The 25959-nt window shown below is 38.9% G+C and overlaps 1 protein-coding gene and 1 long non-coding RNA gene across 2 annotated transcripts in view; one reads left to right on the top strand and one right to left on the bottom strand.

Annotated features, from left to right (window-relative positions):
- The window catches only part of LOC125237718 (tRNA (cytosine(34)-C(5))-methyltransferase), a 34247-nt gene extending 9086 nt beyond the window's left edge, over positions 1-25161 (top strand). Inside the window, 9 exon segments of the mRNA XM_048144878.1 lie at positions 14050-14183; positions 15055-15242; positions 16540-16684; positions 20238-20410; positions 20413-20509; positions 21840-21989; positions 23086-23252; positions 24183-24338; positions 24981-25161. Coding sequence (XP_048000835.1) covers positions 14050-14183; positions 15055-15242; positions 16540-16684; positions 20238-20410; positions 20413-20509; positions 21840-21989; positions 23086-23252; positions 24183-24338; positions 24981-25102 — 1332 coding nt within the window. The 3' untranslated portion in view covers positions 25103-25161.
- On the bottom strand, positions 1710-8423 carry LOC125237719. The gene is made up of 2 exons (XR_007178366.1): positions 8224-8423; positions 1710-1818 (listed from the first exon to the last, which is right to left on the bottom strand). It is a non-coding gene; the product is annotated as an uncharacterized LOC125237719 (long non-coding RNA).
- Positions 25162-25959: the final 798 nt, after the last annotated feature.

Here is a 25959-nt window from a genome sequence, read left to right as displayed (position 1 = left end):
TCTTAACTGAGAAAACAACACTAAAATGCGTTAGTCTGTTTTTCTTCTCCGATTCCTCACTTAAAAGTGGACATTGGCTTCGATAATGGCCTTCGTTTTTACATTTATAACAGGTTATGTTTTTCGTGTTTACATTCGAGTTTGACGTTTGACAGGTCTGTTGTCTATGCTTGCTAGTGTTGCGACAGTTCTTCAAGTGACTTGCAACAAATGCTGAATTGCATTCCGTTTCACTTACTTGACTTGATTCCATATCGAGTAATTTTGTCTTGATGGAATCGGCCGTTATACTGATACCAGAGTGCTCGATAGCCATAATCATGGGCATAAAACGTTCTGGTAAACCAGCAAGCATCAAAGAGCCCACCCATTCATCATCAATTTTGAAACCCGTACCGGACAATCTCTGCGAAGTTTCAACTATTTGTGTCACATAATTCGTCATATTTTCACAGTTTTCCAGTCTGATGGATATTAAATGACGAAGCAAAGTAATCCTCCGCGAAAATCCCGAATCGTCGAACAAAGTCTTCAACGCCGTCCACAATTCCTTCGTGGTCTTTGTCTGCTTTATATGCACAAATAATGATGAATCTATCGTCAAAATCAGCTTCGCTCGTGCTTTTGCGTCTGCAGCGTCTACCGCTGTTGTAGTACCGTCTGCCGCAGGTTCTTCCTTCAGATACTTGCTCGCGCCTTCAAGTATCAGCAAATTTTCTACTGCGAACGCCCAATCGTCGTAATTCTCGCGACCTTTCAGCTTCGGCACGTTCGTCAGAAAATGAGAACTCATTTTTAAGCACTTTACACGAAAAACACTAACTATTACAATTACTTTTTAATTAAAAACGGGATGGGACCCATAACCTATAATGAAACGCACGAATGACGGTTGCCAAGTAACGGATTTATTCATATTCAGATATGGGAGCATAAACACATGTTACACATATTCTTGACTAGATGGCGCTAGTAACCTTATTTTAAACTTATTTTGATGTAAGTAACAACACTTTTGTATGAATCATGTACTATTGTGATAATTATCTGGTAGTGTGCAAGTTTAAATGCTACTTGGTCTTTTACATGCAAATATATGCCTGTAGGCCTAGCACATGATGGCCGCGGGAGTATGTCGCCGCGAGATAGATCACACGTCTTCTTCTAACTGTATTAATGACATAAGGACGGGTAGTCTATCTCGCGGCGACATACTCTCGCGGCAATCATGTGCTAGGCCTACTGGAGTGGTGTAGAGAGTGTACCCACTATAGTTTATTTATTTAAAAACTATCAGATTAAGATTCTGAGCCAAAAATGCTCTTTTCAATTTCAATACATTACTATGGCATAGCATTTCTGACTGCTTCTCATACTCGTGGGCATACCAGTGTTGTAAGCCCTCTATCCTGTAGTACTCAAAAAAGGTTTTATTTAAGAAACAGATAATTTCGCTACAACCAGACAAAGTATAGATCTATTGTCAAGAGGTATAATACTCTTAAGACATTATTAATATACATAGCTGCATTGTAATTTGAGATTGATCAAGTAAAATAAAAGCGTTGTTCCAAACTCTGGGGAATAAGTTTGGAACAAAAAGAATTAAAACAATTGCCTGAATTCATCTCCAAAGATTATTGACTATGACTGCTATCATTATAACTCAATCTGTATAAACGTCAGTCAAGCAAAGGAATGATTCATACCTTTAGTTAGCAGTGGCTATACTGCATGTATGGAATGACTGTTAGAGCCTTTCTCTAACCGCTGTCGTCGTAGCCTCCACACTGGTCAGCATGGCTGGCATCTCAAGATCTGTATTAAAAAAGGGTAACTATGACTTACAAAGTCACTAAATTATCTCTATATAATATCACACATTTAGTTCTATGCAAGTATTATTACAAGGTTAATCTCATATTATATTCTTTCCATTATAGGTTCTCAAATCTCACTGAAATCATTAATTCCAAGTTGCTTATTAAAGTTATCACAGTTCCAACTATTTCATCATCATCATCATTATCATTATCATGACCATTATCATTATCATGACCATTATCATTATCATGACCATTATCATTATCATGACCATTATCATTATCATGACCATTATCATTATCATGACCATTATCATTATCATGACCATTATCATTATCATGACCATTATCATTATCATGACCATTATCATTATCATGACCATTATCATTATCATGACCATTATCATTATCATGACCATCATCATGTTAGTTCCCTTTGAACTACATAAATGTAGTACTTAAATACATATGTAAAGTATCTCAAAGATACTTTCCAGTCACCATTATGGTGCATCAATATTCATACCAAAGTACTACACAAATAATGCAGTAAATCAGTAAACAAAGTCAATTTCTAACAACATTTGTCTTTCATTATAGTTGCTATTATCTCAACTAATGTATTGAGATATATCAACTTAATTCAGCATATTCAGGATACAAAATTCCATATATAATAGCCAAACTCAATATGAAAGCTTTGTAACCATTCTCTTACAAAGTACACTTCTCAAACATGTCTCTCATAAACACAACTAAGGCAAGTACATTAACACCACACATAGATCAACACATTACAGATTATTAGAGATATTTCATAAACAACAGAACACCTCTGTCGTACACATATTATCAAAGCCACTTATAGTTACATCATAGATGTTTCATAAGCCACAGAACCTCTCTGTGGTAACCACATTATCAAAGCCACTTTTAGGTAAATCATAGGTGTTTCATAAACCACATTATCATATCAGTAATTACTTTCATAAACATGAATTTAACCAACACATGAAAAACCCATAGGGAAATCAGGTAGTTCTTTCATCTGGCACATTACCAAATCCATCTTTATCAAATCATACATTTTCTTAGACACAATATACAAACTTAAAGCTATACATTTACATGGTATGTCACAACGCTCCACACTAGTGGCCAACGCCTGACAAATATCATTATTAGACCCAAAATGTGTATGAAGGTTCGTCAACCCTCTCAGAGTAGCGCTAGTCTGTACACATGCCCGAGGGCCCTTACAGTGATCACCATCTTGGGGGTCCTCCCAGAGGATGCGTGAACCCATGGCCTTCAGGTGTCAGCGGCCAGGTCTCACAAACTCACTGGCTTTTACCAAGGCCTGGGGCGCGACTCCAACCCCAGCCAAACTCATAACTTTCCTCATATTAAATAGATAGCACAATTACTAAGGCTGGACCGCACCCCCAGCCCCCGGTGGCGGTCATACCAGCATCAGGGCTACCCGATGCCTGGTCCCAAACTCGTTGGGGCCGCGCTGACTTACAGCCACGTTGGCTCTTTCCCGCATTCAACATGCGCCATTTTGTGATGCAATCATGTTAACTACATGATCTTTATATGCATAAACGTGTAACAACTCCCTGCCACACTCATTTCAGTATATCATCCATAACGGAAACACCATCATCGTAAACTTTGTAATAATGCATAGCAATAATATTCAATCATGAAAAGTTAGTTTTAGGTTAAATATACGAGAACGTTTTGGGAGAATAACTCCTCTTTTATCAAGAGATAAAAAACACCACTTAGCTTTCTTTGGTGACTCGGCTCCCCTTGATGAGCACTGATTCGAATATTAATTTACATAATTAAATTCAACACGCCAAAAGAATAGCTAGCAGAACTTTTCAAGTTCTTACCATAGATTAATACCAGAACCAATTAAACGGAAGTTGGTCCACTCAAGTGGCAGTGTTGCCAGGTAACTCGCGAAACGTCGCGACACACCCGACGACGAAAGTTTAATGAAAAGGAGTTAGTGTAAGCAACAAGTGGCGGGACCACTCTTTGATCTTCTCCAATTGCTTGGACCGCTGTTGTTCTCTTTTGTCTCTCATCTCTAGGCGTCACTGACTCTATGCCATCTTTTGCAAATCACTCTGACATATTTTCAGAGGTATACATGATTTCTGTTTCATTGATGCCTTCTGCTTAAGCCTATATCCACCTTATTTTATCTCTGAGTCCTTAGTATGTTATTATCCACTATCTCTTCCTTTGATCTATTTTCCATTATGTTTCACATCTTCTCTTTAAACCTGTATATCTACTTCTATATCAAGATCCATCACTTCTTCCTCATAGAATGTTTATCATTCAACACATCCTTTGCAGGATCCACAGACACCATTGATTCTCCCATCTCAAGGACACAAATGCGCTATATATCCTATAAATATAGTATTACCTAATTTGCTTTGGCCACTCTACATTGCCCATTCATTTCTGTAATTAATTTTGATATACGATCAACTTTCTGAGTCTCTCCGTTCTCTTGATTTTTTCTTAATTTGTACATACTATGTCACCAACACAACACGTGGTGCCACCTTAACTTGAACTCTCACTTGTTTATTCTTAACCTCTCACAATTCGAGAGACCCTCCCGCGCCAGAAAAAGTGTTGTCAATCATCTGATTGCTCAGACATTTAGACGGGCTATATAACAAGAACTTCGGGACAATTTAAGTAGCCAAAATGTAATTTTCTGTCATTTAACGGTCCTTTTGCTACATCAGCCGGATTCAATTTGGAGGATACATAACGTAGATCTAAGTTTCTGCTCTTTTACATCTCTTCTATCCCCCTTGTTACAAATAGTACAAGTAACTTGTTTGACTGCCACCTATAACAATCTGACTGTCACACTCCAACGTTTGCTTAGTCACCTTTTATTGGGAGATATCTTTTTACATATTATATTAATCTATTTTCTATTGAGGTGCCTCATAGTTCTAAACGGACTATTTTTAAATCATCCTTGATTTCTTATGAGAGTCAGTCTATTTCAGTTAATGCCTTTGCTGTATACATTATAGTTAGTATCTCTATGCACTATAGCAGAATATGCATTGACTAATGCATCTATGAAACCATATATTTGACAAGTTTCTTCCCTGGATATATTTCTAGGTAAGTATACCTACATATTTCTTTTACTACCTCTACACAGTTATATAGTTTTCCAGTATGTTACAATTTCTTTTAATAAGGTAGAGTTTCATCTAATATTTTTTATTTACCCATAAAGATTGTAAGAGCAATTTAGCTGGTTAAATCGATAGGCGCTGCAAGCCCATACGGATAATAGATGTAAGCTATGGTATTTAGTATTTCTCTTTTGGTAAAAGTATTTTTGTTGGATTTGTTCTTAATTTAAGTATCTTTGCACATATCGCAAACCAATCCTAAGGTTTTTACTGTGCCTTTATTGTTTATTTCTGGAATGATTTTCCAGATCCATAGGATTCGTATCCATAGAATCCGTTTTGTTAATGTTCTCTAGCCATAAAATCTAGTCACATCTCTTATCCTTTTCATTTCGTCCGATTTATAAGAAAGCTTTCTCTATATCAGCTATTTGTTGTTCTATGACATCTGAACTTGACCACGAGTTGGATGAGATCTTTTAGCATCAGAGGGCCATGATATAGACTCAATCAAGCTTTTACCTTCTCTACCCTCTGCTGAAACGTTGTACAGTTCTCATGGCCTTTCCCCTCAATGAAATTCCATGGTGGACCAAAATATATCGAATGGTAAATTTACCTGGTTGTGATTAGGGACAAACTCTATAATCTCTTTATTCAATCGGTCTTATGGGATTTTTTCATAAATGAGCAGTACGACTCTCTATTGCAGGTAGACCCGTAGGGTACTCATTACACAGCTAGCCAACCGTATAACGGTTGTTAATAATAGTAGTGGTCTCATTAATTATTAATAGCTTCTACGTCTCTATCCGTGCTAGAAGTATCTGTGATACTAATGGATTCTAGTTCTTTTCTAGTTCTAGTACTTTTACATTTCCTACATCTAAAGTAGGGTCAGGTTTTGTTAATTTATTCTCATACAGAGTCTGAAAGTAAGTTAAAACCATCAGGTCATTTTGTCTTTATGATCAGGTTTTCCTGATAGGATCTAACCTAATATAGATTTTCTGAAAATTCTGTTTCTCAGTATTCATAAAGAATAATAATAATAAATGAGCGGGCTCGAAAGACCCGAGAATTTTAAACGGAGATGCAAATAATAATAATAATCTCTTCCTATAAGTATGTCAATACGATCTGACAAAGGGTTATCATCTACTAAAGTTATCCTTTTATTGTAATTGCTCACATATGTAAGCAGATCTTCTCTGGGACATGATACACTTGGTGCAATTGCTGGTACCATATTGGCAAACAATAATCCTAATACCTATATTTTCAAGCAAATTCTAATCAGTTTACTTTTAATTTCCTTTAGTTGCTCAGTTTCAAATAATAAATAGGCCAATTTTCTGTTCTGTGCTTAAATATAATTTATTTTTAATTCCCTGTGTCATGTAACTTCTTTGAGAACTACTGTCCCTCAATAAGTGACATTTATTTCTTGACAATTCCATTCCTTTTTATAGCAGACAATGCAGCCGCCTGCAAAACAGTGGCTCCTTCTCTGCGTATGTGTAAGGTGTTGACAGGCTTTATTTACCATTTGAAAATCATAGCTTCGGACACAAGGCCTTGTTATTTTTCCCTGTAGTATTGTAATGAACGCATTTGACATCCCGATTATACTCTTTTCTCTATGTCTTCCTTTAACACAAATACAGCAGCTGTTTGTTAATTTCTTATACGGTTTTTCATGACCTCATAGATAAGGCAAAATCGCTGTAATAACACATACATACATACAATCACGCCTGTATCCCATAAAGGGGTAGGCAGAGCACATGAAACTACTAAAGCTTCAGGGCCACTCTTGGCAAATAAGGGGTTAAAAGAAAATAAAAATGTGGCATTGCAGTGACAGGTTGCCAACCTCTCGCCTACGCCACAATTTAACCCATATCCCATAGTCGCCTTCTACAACTCCCACGGGAAGAAAGGGGGGTGGTGATATTTTTAACCCGTCACCACACAGGCAGGCTGTAATAATTGTTTTCACAATTTTCTAGCTTTATACTCAAAAATAGGTCTGAAAACCCAAGCAAGTGGTTAATATCCATTATGCCACTCTATACAGAGTGAAAGGTTTGAAGATTGGCGCAAGACCATAAATGAGATCCAATAACATCTCATATTCTTAACAGTCATTAGGGGAAAATATTGATCATCATCACTTGAGGTTCATAGTCATAGAAAAGTTTCCAGACTATATAATATATGAAGTGAAACTAAGTAAGTTTAAATCTATACAAGAACTTAAAAAACAACTTGATATTGTTATAATGGCAAGAGAATCCTCTCTCTCTCGTTTCGAGGTCACAAGAAAATTAATAAAACTGAAGAAGTTCAATTTAGTACTGAGGTCCTCCATACCTCCCTTAAGTATATTAATTTATCAACATCACATCAGTCCCACTGACTTATACAAGAATGAAACTGGTCCCATCAAGGGGTACCAGTCCAATACATTTCACTTAAACTTGTGGAGTATAAACTCAGATAATTTGCTTCGCTTATTAACCCGTAGTTTACTTAATTGTATGTTAGACACCTTTATATTAAATTGTAGAATTAAGGCATTTTCAAATTCAGCTAGTACTTCTTCACCTCCGAGCTGTGAGGTAGGTAGTCACTTTAGAAATTTCATTGGTACTTGTTTGTTTACAATTTTAAAATACTGATAAAGTTCAGTATTTAACCGGTTTATTATAGTGTGTAATTTTTGATGAAATGATGACGCTTTGTTCTGATTTGTTTTTAACTCATGGTATTAGTGCACTTGGTGTCAGTGGTTAACTTCTCTATATTACTAACAAATGTGGATACTTGGTCAAGCAGGCTTTGTTAATATGGGCATAAAATGGTTGATTCCAATAAGAAGTATTTTAACAACGTCAATTATGCGGTTATTTCGTAGTTCATTTTCAGAAAATTTTCATGTGATTAAATTGCAAATGATGAATCATCAATATTTTAATTTTATGTGATGTCAAACAGCACAATTCACAATAACACTATAATGATGAGTACCTATACTCAATGCGTAAAGATATTTTGAGATGAACACATTCGTACAATACAAATTTGCGTGGAATTTCATTATTTATCATTTGCCAAAAGATGCAAAACTGAACATGTACAAAACACCTTTATCATTCATATCCCCTGACTTTAAAGTAGTTAAAAGCTTTTACAACACTCACCGAGTCTTTCAACATTTTGCCCCAAGGGCGTTCATATCGCCACAAGGGCGTCCTTGTTAGGGATTAAACCCCAAACCTCTGCTGTGCCTGCTTCCCAATGAGCCACAAAACCGAATGTCTCCATTGGGACCACAGTGGCCAGAATTAGCGTAGATTTATCCTGGTACTACCTCCCTGTGTAGAAACGGACTCCCCGTCACATTTTCAGGCAATCAGCAAGTAACTTCACTACCTTTGTTTATATAAACACATATTTTGCCGGTCACAATATTTACATTTACAATCCTTTAATGTCATATGTCAAAGACAGACGTTCGGAAATCGACTGTTTTTTATGCGTGTTTATCGATCACATCGATTTTTCATTTATGTTTTAAGAACCAATAATTACAGAAAGCAATTATTTGTCCTTTTATTTGTGTATTAATTTTGTTAATGTTTAACATATTTATTAATTTATAATAAGCATTTGAAAATAAAATGTTGTAAGTACTAACAAACCTCGTAAACTTGAGCTCTACAAACTTCGTAAACTTGTACTTATCAAACTTCGTAAACTTGCACCAATTGTCAACCTCACTTTGTCGAACAACAAACAAACATTCTTTATCAATATTTCTACACATAATTGGCATGAAGGGAAATCACAATAAAATAAGTATACAATTCGTACATTCATGCTTAAATAAAAGAGCAATATATCTTTATTATAACACACATAACGTAAATGCTATGCTGCCAATTTCTGTGTCCATCTCGTGGCTATCACTTCTACTCGACGCTAGATGACATTAATAATTTCAAATCAGCTTCTTCTAGTACCTGTTAAACCTATTTTTCATTAAATTGATGAATGTAGAACACAAATAAATAATTTTAAATGATATGAATCACACATCCCATGAACTGACGTCTTCGTTATATTATGCAATTTCTCAAATACCATAATAGAATTTTAACAAATGAAATGTACTTTTAACTTTATTCTTTCTGTGATTTTGGCAGCGTCTCCCCAGCCACTACCAAATATCCCAGACTAACTCAACCAATTTTGTTCCAAACTCTGGGGAATAAGTTTGGAACAAAAAGAATTAAAACAATTGCCTGAATTCATCTCCAAAGATTATTGACTATGACTGCTATCATTATAACTCAATCTGTATAAACGTCAGTCAAGCAAAGGAATGATTCATACCTTTAGTTAGCAGTGGCTATACTGCATGTATGGAATGACTGTTAGAGCCTTTCTCTAACCGCTGTCGTCGTAGCCTCCACACTGGTCAGCATGGCTGGCATCTCAAGATCTGTATTAAAAAAGGGTAACTATGACTTACAAAGTCACTAAATTATCTCTATATAATATCACACATTTAGTTCTATGCAAGTATTATTACAAGGTTAATCTCATATTATATTCTTTCCATTATAGGTTCTCAAATCTCACTGAAATCATTAATTCCAAGTTGCTTATTAAAGTTATCACAGTTCCAACTATTTCATCATCATCATCATTATCATTATCATGACCATTATCATTATCATGACCATTATCATTATCATGACCATTATCATTATCATGACCATTATCATTATCATGACCATTATCATTATCATGACCATTATCATTATCATGACCATTATCATTATCATGACCATTATCATTATCATGACCATTATCATTATCATGACCATTATCATTATCATGACCATCATCATGTTAGTTCCCTTTGAACTACATAAATGTAGTACTTAAATACATATGTAAAGTATCTCAAAGATACTTTCCAGTCACCATTATGGTGCATCAATATTCATACCAAAGTACTACACAAATAATGCAGTAAATCAGTAAACAAAGTCAATTTCTAACAACATTTGTCTTTCATTATAGTTGCTATTATCTCAACTAATGTATTGAGATATATCAACTTAATTCAGCATATTCAGGATACAAAATTCCATATATAATAGCCAAACTCAATATGAAAGCTTTGTAACCATTCTCTTACAAAGTACACTTCTCAAACATGTCTCTCATAAACACAACTAAGGCAAGTACATTAACACCACACATAGATCAACACATTACAGATTATTAGAGATATTTCATAAACAACAGAACACCTCTGTCGTACACATATTATCAAAGCCACTTATAGTTACATCATAGATGTTTCATAAGCCACAGAACCTCTCTGTGGTAACCACATTATCAAAGCCACTTTTAGGTAAATCATAGGTGTTTCATAAACCACATTATCATATCAGTAATTACTTTCATAAACATGAATTTAACCAACACATGAAAAACCCATAGGGAAATCAGGTAGTTCTTTCATCTGGCACATTACCAAATCCATCTTTATCAAATCATACATTTTCTTAGACACAATATACAAACTTAAAGCTATACATTTACATGGTATGTCACAACGCTCCACACTAGTGGCCAACGCCTGACAAATATCATTATTAGACCCAAAATGTGTATGAAGGTTCGTCAACCCTCTCAGAGTAGCGCTAGTCTGTACACATGCCCGAGGGCCCTTACAGTGATCACCATCTTGGGGGTCCTCCCAGAGGATGCGTGAACCCATGGCCTTCAGGTGTCAGCGGCCAGGTCTCACAAACTCACTGGCTTTTACCAAGGCCTGGGGCGCGACTCCAACCCCAGCCAAACTCATAACTTTCCTCATATTAAATAGATAGCACAATTACTAAGGCTGGACCGCACCCCCAGCCCCGGTGGCGGTCATACCAGCATCAGGGCTACCCGATGCCTGGTCCCAAACTCGTTGGGGCCGCGCTGACTTACAGCCACGTTGGCTCTTTCCCGCATTCAACATGCGCCATTTTGTGATGCAATCATGTTAACTACATGATCTTTATATGCATAAACGTGTAACAACTCCCTGCCACACTCATTTCAGTATATCATCCATAACGGAAACACCATCATCGTAAACTTTGTAATAATGCATAGCAATAATATTCAATCATGAAAAGTTAGTTTTAGGTTAAATATACGAGAACGTTTTGGGAGAATAACTCCTCTTTTATCAAGAGATAAAAAACACCACTTAGCTTTCTTTGGTGACTCGGCTCCCCTTGATGAGCACTGATTCGAATATTAATTTACATAATTAAATTCAACACGCCAAAAGAATAGCTAGCAGAACTTTTCAAGTTCTTACCATAGATTAATACCAGAACCAATTAAACGGAAGTTGGTCCACTCAAGTGGCAGTGTTGCCAGGTAACTCGCGAAACGTCGCGACAAGCGTGTTAAAAAAAAGAAGTAATTTAGTGTACGTGCAACCACAAAAAAAAATGCAAGATAACCATTTAACATTTTTCAAGGTTGCGTTATTTGCCATTATCATCGTTTAAAAAGGATTGATATTATCTCTAATTTTGTTTATACTTTGTAAGGGTAGTTATAAAAAAAAAATGCATATAGAATCAAATACAAATTCTAGAAATTTGCAATATATGCTGGTGAATATGTTCCCTCTTTAATAGTTAACTAAAACTACCAATTTAGATACATTTAAATTTCTCGTTGACGTGTTGTCAACTTTTATCGATGTTTTTTCTAAACGGAGGGTATTATTTAAATAAAAATAAGACACACTTTTCGTATTAAAAGGTAAGTAAGAGAGATTAGTATGCTATGTTTGGAACTTCGGAATCATTGGAATACAACAACCCAGAACAATTAACAATTAAGTGGCATACGTAATTTTAGTAGTTCGAATTTTAACTTTAATTTAATAATTCTAATTTAATTGAAGTCGTCGTCGGGTCGACACACTTGAAGAGAACCACACTATCCTGAGTCAAATTTACTTTCTATGTAGGTACTTTGTAAATGGGAATCCGATAATAATTTTGCATCATTCAGATTACCGTAGATATAGACTGTGGACATTGTGCGATAAACATCGTTTTTTAAAACAGGTTGTTTTCACATAATTATAAAGTGAAGATTTTCAATCCAGGATAAATATCCTACTATCATCGGATTTGAGTATTAAAAATATGCTATATAGGCATAGTGAAATAAAAAATGCGCTTTTGTTTGTGTATACGCTTGTTATTAAATAATTACATAGGTATATTGTAATAAAAGCTTTTCTTGTTCTGTATCTCAAATACACTGATGAAGGAGGGTCGTGGCCAATGAGTTAAAAAATAGCATATTACAACCCCGTGTGGGTACAATAACAGGATCATTGGTGATATCTGACCAGGATTTTTTAGTGAAGTGAAGTGCTGCAAGCGACCGGCGTATCTTCCTCGTGGTGTATCGTCTCCGCTGGTGTCTCCGAGGAGGCGTGCGCGAGCGCTCCCGCGCCTGGCGGCGGGCGCTGTACTCGCCCCTGCCGTAGGGCGCCGCCGCGCCGCGCCACGCTGCTGCACGAAGCTGCCCCGTATCCGACCTGCTGTTGCGATTCTCTTGAGATACTGGATTAAATGAGTTTTGTGAACATTTAACGTAGTATTTGTCCTGATTTTCCTCCTGCCAATAATTATTTGTCTGATTCTGTATCTTAAAGTACCTATCCTTAAAATCAGTAAACGTTAAAGTCTCAAACGATTTGTCTCCTTTTTCTTTCTGCGAAATGATAACCACATGCTTATATAATGCGAAATGTGTCGTTGATAGGTTTTTGAATGTCCTTTGCTGAATCCGTAGCCTCTGAGAGTGCTGACAAAGTTGAAGCGATTTGTTTATTAGGCATTCTTCTGCTAAAATGTTTTATAATCCTTCAACAAGGAACGTCCTTTTAAAGGAGTGTCCGATTTTTAGGCTTGGCCCAGTAGATAAATCGAGGATATCCTCGTCTAATAATATTTCCCCCTGCTAGGACGTTACGGCTCCACGGGTTCCGTGGACGGGGTGAGCTCAGCGGGCTGCGCTGCGCGGCCTGAGTAGGGTCCGCGGTTTCATATGATCTGTTGCGGACGACTGGCCTGATCGTGATCGTTCTTGGCTGGATCGAGTCGATAGCTCCTGGTGCTGTGTCCCCGGCGCTGGTGAAGCAGGCAGCTGCGATCTTCCCGATGAGGCTCGACGTCAAGCACGTGGTCCATTGCCGCCAAATCGAACTGGTCTTCACCGGTTTCGCAAATGTTAGCTTTTTAAATTACGACAGAGACTACCCAGGATAGTAGCTCGCATCGTTTCTTACGTGAAGGTAACAGCCCGTAATTAGCAGTACGCATCACTTTTGTAACGTTTTTACGTGAAGGTAACAGCCCGCAATTAGCATGTACGCATCACTTTTGTAACGTTTTTACGTGAAGGTAACAGCCCGCAATTAGCATGTACGCATCACTTTTGTAACGTTTTTACGTGAAGGTAACAGCCCGCAATTAGCAGTACGCATCACTTTAACGTTTTTCGCTCCAGCTTGTCGTCGTAGTCGTTGTCTCGGCGTTTCTTCTTCGGTGAGTGACGAGTGTTGCGTGACGTGCGAAGGCTTGAGCACGGAACCGTTGAATGATTGGAAAATGGCGGTGAGTGGACCTACCATGACACCGAGGGAGTGGGAGCAAGTTTTTTTTTTTTAGTGTTGCCAGTATAAAAGAAAAATAAACCTTTAAAAAACCGTGCAAGGCTGATGCGTGGGGGCGTAACTACAATATGTAAACAATAAATCGCAAAGAATGAAGTTGCGAAATATAATTTGTTAGATTGGGACGAGACTATTTAACAGAGACGTTTGTGAGAGGTTACTGCAAATTTTTATGAATGAGGAGATAATAGGGGGTAATTATCCTAGAATAACTAAATGTGTTATAGCTGTAATTTATTTACAGGACCCTGAAGCCACCGTCCCTTTGAAATTCGATCGCATTCTCTGCGACGTGCCATGCTCCGGCGACGCGACGCTTCGCAAGAACCCCGACATCTGGCTCAAATGGTCGACCGGCAACGGGAACAATCTACATGGGTTAGTCAAATAATAAAATTGCAATTGTTTATTGTTCTTTCATGTTTACATGAGTATTTCATGCATGCCTTAGAATACCTTTCCATCAAAGATACGATACGTCGATGTATCATGTGTTTGATATCCACCAATCATGTTCATTGTTCTACATAGCATAACGCTGGTGGGAACGGGTTTGTCTGATTAGTGGATATCAAACACATCCACGTAGCCATAAATTAAATATAACAAGATCATACCATCCCATACATTAAAATGCGACCGCCTAAGACCGCGCTTACACTCCACCACACATAGATGGCGCCACAAAAAAAATGTCTTGTAGCTTTCGATTATACTTGTAGATGGCGTTAAGTGTCACTTTTGACATAGATTTACGGCTCGGAATTGACACTTAATGCCAATCTACAAATAATCGGTGGCAAAAAGGCATTTTTTGTGGCGCCATCTATGTGTGGTGGAGTGTAAGCGCGTTCGTAGGCGGTCGCATTTTAATGTATGGGATGGTATGATCTTGTTATATTTAATTTATGACGTAGCGCAAAGGCGGAAAGGCACCCTTAGAATACTGCTGATAGCGATGATAATGACTTTGTGAACCCTCTAGAAAGACAATGCAGCCTCATTGAGATTGGTGTCGTTCTAATTCAAATTTAATGTAATTTAATAAAATTCAAAATAATTTGAAACCAAATTTGGACATAACCGTGCCTAATATAAATATTAGTGGCCCATACCATACGCTGCCTAATATGAATGTAAGTGTTACGCTATCGAATTGCAGTTTAAAATTACAATATTGATGTATTTCAGCACTCAATTCTGATGCCCCTAGGCCCTATTAACCCCAATATTAATTCAATCCACACAGCATCCAATACCGCGTCCTAAAACGCGGTTGCGAGCTCCTCGCCGTCGGCGGACGACTTGTCTACTCAACGTGCTCGTTCAACCCTGTCGAGAATGAGGCGGTTATACACAGGATGCTGGCTGAGGCGGGAGGAAGTATAGCGCTAGTAGACGTTAGAGACTCGCTCACTGGACTCAAGTCACATCCAGGTACCTTACATTTTACTCCATCTCCACTGCCTTTCAACTCACAAGCCACTGAACTGACCAGCAGTGTCGAATGTCGGAGATAGGTCGGGATTATGAAAGGTGAGAATGGAGTGGTTATACACAGGATGCTGGCTGAGGCGGGAGGAAGCATAGTAGACGTTAGAGACTCGCTCACTGGACTCAAGTCACACCCAGGTACCTTACTTTCGATCTTCACTGTCAGTCACCTCACAAACGACTCAGCTGACCAGCAGTGTCGAATGTCGGAGATTGGTCGGAGATAGGTCGGGAGTCGGATGTCGGAGATAGGTCGGGATTATGTCGAAGAAAGGTGATAACGAGGCGGTTATACACAGGATGCTGGCTGAGGCGGGAGGAAGCATTGCGCTAGTGAACGTTAGAGACACGCTCACTGGACTCAAGTCAAATCCAGGTAATACCTTAGTTTTTACTCCATCCGCATTGTCATTCAACTCACAAGCCACTGAACTGACCAGCAGTGTCGAATGTCGGAGATTGGTCGGAGATAGGTCGGGAGTCGGATGTCGGAGATAGGTCGGGATTATGTCGAAGAAAGGTGAGAACGAGGCGGTTATACACAGGATTCTGGCTGAGGCGGGAAGAAGCATTGCGCTAGTGGACGTTAGAGACACTCTCACTGGACTCAAGTCACATCCAAGTACCTTACTTTTTACTACATCTCCACTGTCATTCAACTCACAAACAAAGCGGCAGTTGACGTCCACAAAGGTTCATTATTCAACACTGTTAACTACTATACAAAGTCCAAGGAGGCGATTGATCATGGAAACCTTTTCATTGCTTTAGGCCTATAATGATTCTGAGTTTGTCAAATTTCAAGTTTTTTTGACGGATACGATTTAACAGATATTCAAGTTTTATTGACGAAAGTAACACAGACAATCGATTTTGTATGTATGGCTATTCTCCTCTGCAAAAGCAATTAATATTTGGGTTCATGTCTGCCGTATGCCGAATGACTTGTGGGCCAAGATAGCCACGGAATGGGAGCCCCATGAGTCGAACAGAGGATCCGGCAGACCTCGCCGGCGATGGCGGGATAACTTGGACTCCTTTTTGACAGACTGGCCAGTTTTAGCTCAAGATCGAGAAGAATGGAGAAAGAAGGGGGAGGCCTTTGCCCAGCAGTGGGACACAATAGGCTCATAATAATAATAATAATAATTTGTGTTTATTCAGTTTTTGGAAATTTAACAAAATGAAATGACGAATACGATGACAAAACGCTTGGTTTTTCAATATATAACTATTTCAGGCATGACCCACTGGCGGCCGGCGTCAAAAGACATGGTGTTCTACGACAAATATGAAGATGTTCCTGAAAAGTGGCAAACTGTAGTGCGGCCACAAATGTTCCCGCCTAAACCTGAAGACCTGGACAAGTTCCACCTGGACAGATGGTAAACTTATTTAAAGTCACACACAGGTCGAACGCGATTAATTAACATTATTTTTACCTTTTTTCCCAACGTTCGCCATATACACAAATCTGCAATCGCCGAGCACTTGCTTACTGCGGAAACGAATCACTGGATTGAGCTACACAAACCCAAAGTTCTTTCCACCGAGCGACACTATTATCCCCGGATTGTGAGGGAGGCGATCGAAATTAAAAAATATCCTAAAAACTTTAACAGGGAAGACGGGTATAGATTATCGCCAACATGGGGACCAGTGATTCAAATGTTCAAACCAAAAGATCTATCTTCGGACCAGTGCGCGGATGTTGTGAGTGCTGTGTGTCGTGCGGTGGGAAATAAACAATAACTAGAAGCGGGTAGATTATATTTATTTGTCTACCCCGAACATTTATATAAATTAATATCGGGTAGTTTTGTGTTGTTTACATCTCCGGTGACACTTTGCTGGGACGTCATCGTCAGTCTTCCGCGACCACGGCCAGTGCAACCTGGCCGAAACGTTGGGAAAAAAGGTAAAAATAATGTTAATTAATCGCGTTCGACCTGTGTGTGACTTTAAATATGTGTACAAAGCGCGAGAACTTAAAGTGTTATAGATGGTAAACTGCTGTATATTACTACCAATTTCCTTTAAATATATCTTCGAAGACCTAGTGATCTACTGGCTGTCCTTAACATAATAGAGGAGGCTGCACATCACAAATTGCATCGGTTAGGCTATCGTTATTGAAAAGATGAAAATTCAACCAAGAAAGAGCAAACATATTTATTTATTTATTTATTTATTTAAACTTTATTGCACAAAAGAACAACTTAGTGTACAAAAGGCGAACTTAATGCCATGAGGCATTCTCTACCAGTCAACCTTTGGGCAAAGCAGAGAAGATTGTAGGCGGTGCATTAAGAGACCAATTTTGAAATATCAATCAAAAGCTTAGACATATAATATATTAACGTACATACAATTACATACTATTTTTACATAAATAACGATAGGTTATATAATACATAGGTACTCATATATATAAATATATATATATATATATATATATATATATATATATATATATATATATATATATTACTAACCTGTCAGAAAGATAACATTCAATTCTACCTTAAGCTGCCAGCAAAGAAGTCGCGCACAGATTTTTTAAAAACGTATTTGTTGGGTAATTTCCTAATGTTAGGTGGTAGACCGTTCCAGAGGCGGATGACCTGAATGGCGAAAGAGTATGACATGAAGCCCGTACGGTGAAGAGGAATAGAAAGAGTGAGATTGCCGGTAGAGCGAAACTGACGGACCCGCGAAGCATCAGAAAAATTAAAAAGAGATTTTAGATATCCAGGGGAGTGTGGATCATTAAGAATAGAATAAAGAGTGCAGAGCATGCGAATATTACGCCGTTGACGAATGGGAAGCCAGCCGAGCTGTGAGCGAAATGCGGACACGTGGTCAAATTTTCGAAGACAGAAGATGAATCGGATACAATTGTTAAGGAGTCGGTCCAATTTGTCAAGAAGCTCCTCGTTCAAGTCAGGACAGCATACATCACCATAGTCGATAATGGGTAAAATCAGGGTGTTAACTAGCAGTGTTTTAGTTTTGGCTGGCAAGAAGTGTTTGAGCTTGTTGAGTGCGTGAAGAGTGCCCGTAACCTTCCGACTGATTTCGGCAATCTGCGGTCTCCAGCTTAAAGTGCTATCCAAGTGCACTCCCAGATCCTTAACGCACGAGCTGAAAGGAATAGGAGTGCCATTGAAGTGCACTGGACCTATCGTCTGTAGATCTAGCTTGGCAAGTTGTTTAGAGCTACCGATGATAATGGCCTGGCACTTTGCGGGATTTACAAACAGGCCAAACTTTCCCGACCATTGCTGTATATGAGAGAGGTCCCCGTTTAACTTCTCTATGGTAGCCAACACATCGGTCACTTTGCACTGGTCGTAGAGCTGTAGATCATCGGCGTAAAGATGGTATGCGCAACGAAACTCTGGGGTAATAAAGTTAATAAAAGTGGAGAATAGAAGTGGAGAGAGAATACCTCCTTGGGGTACACCAGTGGCCAGATCGCACCAGTCCGACGAAGTCCGACCGACACGCACCGCTTGCTTGCGGCCCCCAAGATAAGCAGAGAACCAACTAAGAGCTGAAGACGATATTTTAAGGTGATTCAAAAGAGCAAGGAGGATGTCATGATCGACAGTATTAAAAGCATTTGTGAATTCGATCAAGACAAGTACTGTGACCAATTGATCCGCCATGCCACGTCTGATGTCTTCAGTAACTTTGATTAATGCAGTGCAAGTACTGTGGCTTGGTCGAAAACCAGACTGAAACGGGCTCAACAGTTTGTTGGAGAAAATAAAATCAGAAAGTTGTCTGTGGGCAACAGCTTCAGCGATTTTCGACAAGAAAGGGAGAATTGAGATGGGTCTAAAATTACTAAGTAGAGTGGGGTTATTAGTTTTCGGAAGAGGTATTACAAAAGCTTTCCGCCAGAGTGCAGGAAATTCGCCATTTACTAAAGAGAAATTGATGATATGAGTAATCACAGGAAGCGCAGAATCAAGAATCGAGGCTATCATGTAACGACTCACATCATCACACCCAACGGCTTTTGACTTGATGGCTCGAACAATATTTTTTATTTCTGTTTGAGAAGTTGGAAAAAAAGAAAAAAACAGATAAAGATGAGGGTAAGGACGAAATAAATGAGAGGGTATTTGTCTTAATATCGTCAGTTACGGAAAGAGCAGAAGAAAAGTGTTTATTGAGCTCATCAAGTGTAAAGGGAGTGCCATCGTATCCTTTTGTTTGTTTTCCTAGGCCCAGTGTTTTGAGGAATTTCCAAACGTCGGCCATAGAGGAAGAAGAAACATTGTGGTGAATGAACCGACGCTTCGCTGCACGCACCATCTGATTACACCGATTGCGGGCTCGCTTAAACAATAAAAAGTTATTTTCGGTACGGTCGCGCTTATACACTCTGAAGGCTCGGTCCCTTCTCCTCATGGTCATACGAACGCCTTCGGTGATCCAAGGTGCCGGGGGTCGCCTGACACGAACAGTACGCATTGGTGCATGTTTATCAAAAAGTCCTAATAAGTCCATATCAGATGGACGTGCTATTGGACATCTAGGGAGTCCCCTGAACTTCGAGTTAACCATTGGCGAAAACTCTTGTGATACTGTCGTGTCAGAGGCTGTCTCGCTTATTTTGGGTCAGTGAGAGAAAAAGAGTAAGGTGTAATTGATTTCATTAAAATATCACACAAATAATACTTACCAAATCTGGTAAATATTGTAAAAAGGCCAAAAGTATTCGAAACCGACGAGCATGTATGAGGAACGTTATGAAAGTGCGTAAAGCGAAAGTGGTTTGTCAGGATCGTAGCAAATGGAAATCCGTGATCTCTGCCTACCCCTCTGGGAAACAGGCGTGATTGTGTTTCAGTGATCTTTTCAATCTCATCAAAGAACTCGTAAATTTTCTTAAATAAGTAACCAAAGACAATTTTTTTCTTTCAGCATCCGAATCCTGCCGCACCACCAAGACACGGGCGGTTTCTTCGTGGCCGTGCTCGAGAAATCCGCTCCCCTCCCCTGGGAGAAGGAACGCGAGCAGACAGAAGTTAAACAGGAAAGAAAAGAAGAGAAGCCTCCAGCCAAGAGGAGGCGCATGGGAGGGTACAGGGAGGACCCGTTGTCTTCTTTAAGGGGGACGATGAGGATGTGTTCCCGTCTATTAAGGAGTTCTATGATCTGAGCGAGGAGTTTGACTCCAAGTGCTTATTGACCAGGTAAGATTCAACCCAATTTTTCAGTCCTTATTTTGTATTTCAGAGTTCACAATCCTTAAAGGTATGTGGAGGAAAGAACGCTAGTAGAAAGAAGATGCGTAAGACAGAATAGATGATAATTTAAGCAGTTCTATGATCTATACAAGGAGGTTGACTAATGTTTTTGACCAGGTAAGGTTCGAGAGGAATTTGTCAGTTCTTATTTAGATATAGCTAGAGGTTGGGAGAAGGAACGAGAGTAGACAGAAGATAAGCCGCAGGAGAGAATGGAAGAGACCAGGTAAGGTTTATTAGGATACTAGCTTTCGCCCGCAGCTTCGCCTGCGTTAAATTTGACAACTACGGAATTCTCCATACACCCCCCCCCCTTTCACGGAAGTGGGAAGTTAGAAAGAGATAAAAAGTAGCCTATGTCACTCTCAATCCCTTCAACTAACGCCACTAAAAAAATCATGTCAATTCGTCGCTCCGTTTTGCCGTGAAAGAGCGACAAACAAACAGACACACACACTTTCCCATTTATAATATTAGTATGGATTTTAGTCCTTATTTAGTACTTTAAAGTCCACAATCACAGTCAAACCTATGTCGAGGAAACAACGGTATTTAATAGACAGAAGATGCGTCGGAGAGGAAAAACGAACCGGAACCTGATAAAAATAAAAACATTAGAATTGTCGGTTTACAGTTCACAAATTACCTAAAAGTAGATTTCATTGAATTCCATTAACTTTAAGGGAAGGTTCTTTAGATCAAATACAATTAATTTCTCTAAGAAACTAGCGTCTTAACTCTTACGGTTACCGAGTTATTAAAAAAAAAGAGATATAATTACTGAACACGTGTGTGACAGCCTTTACAAATTCCTAATGTTATTTGTTTTGACAAGTGCCGTCAACCACTTGACACTAACTTGAATGTTATTCTTAAGGGCCTCTCACACTAATAAATTCATTTATTATGTATGAAAATGATGAAAAATGACAATGTGACATACAGGGTGGTTCCTGATAATGAACCTAGCTACGTGTTGACTTTAACGGAAAACAAAAAAAAAACACGGTGTATAAGTATCTATCTAAGTATGTATATCGTCGCTTAGCACCCATAGTACAAGCTTTACTTAGTTTGGGGCTAAGTCGATGTGTGTAAGGTGCAGTGGCGGCGCGTGAAAATTTTCGTTGGTAAAGCCGGAGGGGTTTTTGGAATCTGTTTGGACTTCTACAGGTTTGGATTTCTACAGGTACTAGAGAATTTTAGGGAACCCGTTGGGAATCGAGTTGTATCGACGCTCCGCCACTGGTAAGGTGTCCCCTTTTTTTTTTTACAGGTGTCACGTAGGCAAGAAGAAGAACATCTACCTAGTGTCCCCGGCGGTGCGGGACGTGGTTCGCCGCAACGAGAGCAGCATCAAGATCATCAACACCGGCGTTAAGACCTTCGTGCGCTGCGACAACAAGAATATGACATGCGCTTTCAGGTATTCACTGATCATAAACCATTTGTCGTTGTTATCATTTTTCCCCTCACTAGCTCGGAAACACGTGTTTTATCCTTTAATACCAGCGGGTAAAAACTCATTTTATCCACTAGTGGGTAAAGTAATTTGACCTTGAATAAAGTCAAATTAACTGCTTTAAAATTGATAAAAGTAGGTGAATCTAGTAATAAAGATGATTTACCACCTGTGGAACTACTGAAAGCAGTGATAAACGCATTTTTTGCGTTGTAGTTTCCTCGCTATAGTGAGGGGAAAAGTTTTGTGCTACACTCGGGTGCAAACACAGATGTCATATATACCATAGATCAAGCAAACGTATCTACTTAGCGTGTCAAATGAACTCAGTGAAATCCACTGAGTTGTCCGTCTTTAATCGCAGCTTGCAGCTTTCGGGCGTCAATTTTTGTAAGTTGAAGTCAATCAAAACATAAAAAATGCCTCGTTACGTGATATTCAATTGCAACAACACAAAAATTATGAACAATCAAGAGCCTGAGACATATTTAAAATTACAGGCAAGAAACAACTTCAGTACAAAATTTGACACGCTCGGCCCCTATACAAATAGATGAACTTGTTTCTTCTATCTAAATATAGTTCTGTGGGTGCAAATGTATTTTACTTCTCGTGTGTTAAAAAACTCACAAGTTCAGTATTCTATTCTCGAACCACTCGCTTCGCTCGTAGTTCAACTATAGAATCCTTTCACTTGCTCGTTTTTCAATTCCACACTCGGCGTTAAAATACAACTTTGCCCCCTTGTATAACAAATAACTATTATTTTAAGTATAGGAAACACACACGGTATATTTTACATAAAAGGGAGATGAAATCTTTTGCCATGTGTAGATATCGCTGTGTAAACAGTTAATTATTAGATGTGAAAAAAATGTGTTTAGAAAAATATCAAATAAAAGATGTCAATTTAGATATCTTATATGCACGTAAATTGGTAATCATTTGACTACCAAAGATGCACTCGGTTTTACTAGAATATTGCCGTAAATCCTAAATTTATTTATTTTAGTAGGTTTCCTGTACATAGATCTAAATAAAATATCGTCTATTTTTCCAGGTTATCCCAAGAAGGCCTAGCCAGCGTGTCCCCGTTCATCGGTTCCCGGCGGCGCGTGAGCATCCTGAAGGAGGACTTAGTGCTTGTGCTGCAAAACGACAACCCCAGCTCCCCGCCTGATGTGAAGCTCTTCAGCGAACACACGCAGGCCCAGGTCAAGGACCTCGGTGAGTGCAACCAGTGGTATACTTACACAGGTTATCCCAGGGTTTGGTGCTTTCACCTCCCACTTCCCTCCCTCCCCTTGGTGTCGGAGAAGTCAACTGTGGGATATGGCTGTAGCAGCCTGTCACTATACCTACTCGTATCATCACATTTTCGTTTTCTTTCGACCACTTTTTTGCTTAAAGTGGTACTGAAACTTAAGCAGTTTCATGTGATCTGCTTACCCCTTTTGGGAATACGGACATGATATTATGGGCATTTTCAGAATTTGGGTCCCTCTATTAGCGTAAGTTGTTAACAAAAATTAACTCGCTGTCAGTTTTGTGACGACAATTGAGCATAAAATCTGTCTAAAAATTTTTTTATTTTTTATTTTAGGAATGTAGATTATGGCTTATAGTTTATGCAATTAACACAAAAACAATATTTTCAGTACAGATGTTGTTTTTTTTACGCACTAGTGCGAGAAGTGGTTCATTATATGCCAGGTCGAAACTTCGGAGGCTCATCTGTACTGAAAAACGTCGTACGATACACGTGCGAAAAGGAAATTCGTAACTCGTGTCGATTTAAAACACTCCCTTCGGTCGTGTTTGAATTTATCGCCACTCGTTTCGAACTTCCTTTTTTACGCACTTGTATCGTAATATTCGTAATGTACTATTTCATTGAAATTTCATACTTCATTATCGTCACAAAACTGACAGTGAGTTAATTTTTATTAACAACTTACGCTAATTGGGGGGGTCCCAAATTCTGAAAATGCCCTTATGTATCAATGGAAGTCCTAGCCAAGAGTATAATCGTTGACGTTTCGTTTCGTAGCTATATCTCTCTATCGCTCTTTTGTATTGGTGCGACGACCTATGGAGCCTAAGCACCCTGATGAGAATGATCTTTCGCAATACTAAAACCTTACATTTGATCCCCAGCGACCGGCAGCTGCATCCTACAGTACCAAGACCCGGAATCGAACCTGCACCTCACGTTGGTGGGCTGGCGGGGCGTGCACTCACTACGCGCATACACCGCTACTCCCGACACCGTGCACTATCTCCGGCTGCTGGGCGCTGACTTTAGCAAATATGGTACGTGGCACAGTAGTAACACTTCTAACAAATACGCGGTGTGTATGTGTGCGCGTCGTGTACGTACGCAACACAGGTAAGCGGATGAGAAATCAGAGGCTGCTGGTAGCTGACTTTAGAAAATATGGTACGTAGCACAGTAGTAACACTTCTAACAAATGTAGAAGATGCGGTATGTATGCGCGTTGTGTACGTACACAACACATGTAAGGGCATTTTTAGAATTTGGGACCCCCCCAATTAGCGTAAGTTGTTAACAAAAATTAACTCACTGTCAGTTTTGTGACGATAATTAAGCATGAAATTTCAATAAACATATTGTTGTTGTGTTGATTACATAAACTTTAAGCGATAATCTACATAGAAGGTAAAAAAAGTAAAATTTTAAGACAGATTTTATGCTTAATTGTCGTCACAAAACTGACAGAGAGTTAACTGTTATGAGCAACTTACGCTAATTGGGGGGACCCAAATTTTGAAAATGCCCGTAAGCGGATGAATGGAATGAACGTGACGGTATACGTAAGATAGGATAATTTTGTGAAAGACAAGTTTATATTTTAAAAGTTAGTAATACTGCATTCAAAGACATGCTAGTCTTTACATTTGCAAAATATAAATCATTGAATTTATTTCTTGCAGATGTAAATAAGTTTAAAAAGGCGTCAGACGTACCGGAGGGCGAGGCCGAAACGACCGAGGCATCAGAAGCGATGGAAGTGACAGCAGAGGAGACCGAAGCCAACGGCTCCGACAAGTTATAGCGATAAGTATTATAATGTTATTAATGTTATTATTCTTTAATAAATGACATTTGTAAACATCTTCGCATTTTTAATTAACACAAGTTAAATTATAGATTATTGAAAATATTTTAACTTGTGCTATCTTAAAGTAGTCACACCACTATATATATAAATTAAAACCGAAATAAATTACACAAATGAAAGAAACAGTGACCAAGGCCTCGCTTGCGCTATCATACTTGTATCGTAATATACAGTCAGCTGCAGAGAAAAGTAGATGGACCTTTTTTTTTCAAAGTTGTCCACCCAACTTTTTTTTTTAGAATTAGAATCATACTCATTGGCGACGTTCCGGCAGGCAAGGCAGGATTACATAGCCTCGAGCATCGCCGTCGAGTTGCGACCTTGTCCGTCTTCTACCGGATACATTCTGGAGAGTGTGCACAGGAACTGCATGACCTGGTTCCTCCTTCCCCGTTCCATCACCGGACAACCAGGCGCGGGGAGCGGTTTCACCCTTACGTTGTCGACCTACCTTTCATTCGCACGAAGAGGTTTGCCTCTTCTTTCCTAATGCGAACTGCTAAGGAATGGAACATGCTCCCCTCATCTGTATTCCCGGGCGAATGCAATCTGGGTGAATTCAAGTCAAGAGTGAATAGGCTATTACTGAACCAGTGAGCTACAACCTCGACCTTGTCGTCACTCTCCATCAGGTGCGACTAACGTCAATCACTGGCCAGTTTATAATAAAAAAAAAGAAATTTTTATGTGTTTTCCACTCAGAATCGCGAGCTCTTTCAATCCTAATAGTGTCCTAAAAAGTGTCCCAAGGATTTTTTCCCATTCCGTTACCACTTTTTCATACATTTTGT

Source organism: Leguminivora glycinivorella, chromosome 22, assembly GCF_023078275.1.
Source record: "Leguminivora glycinivorella isolate SPB_JAAS2020 chromosome 22, LegGlyc_1.1, whole genome shotgun sequence".
Classification (NCBI taxonomy): Eukaryota; Metazoa; Arthropoda; class Insecta; order Lepidoptera; family Tortricidae; genus Leguminivora; species Leguminivora glycinivorella.
Note: the sequence above shows the minus strand (reverse complement) of the source record. Positions and strands in the feature narration are given on the sequence as shown.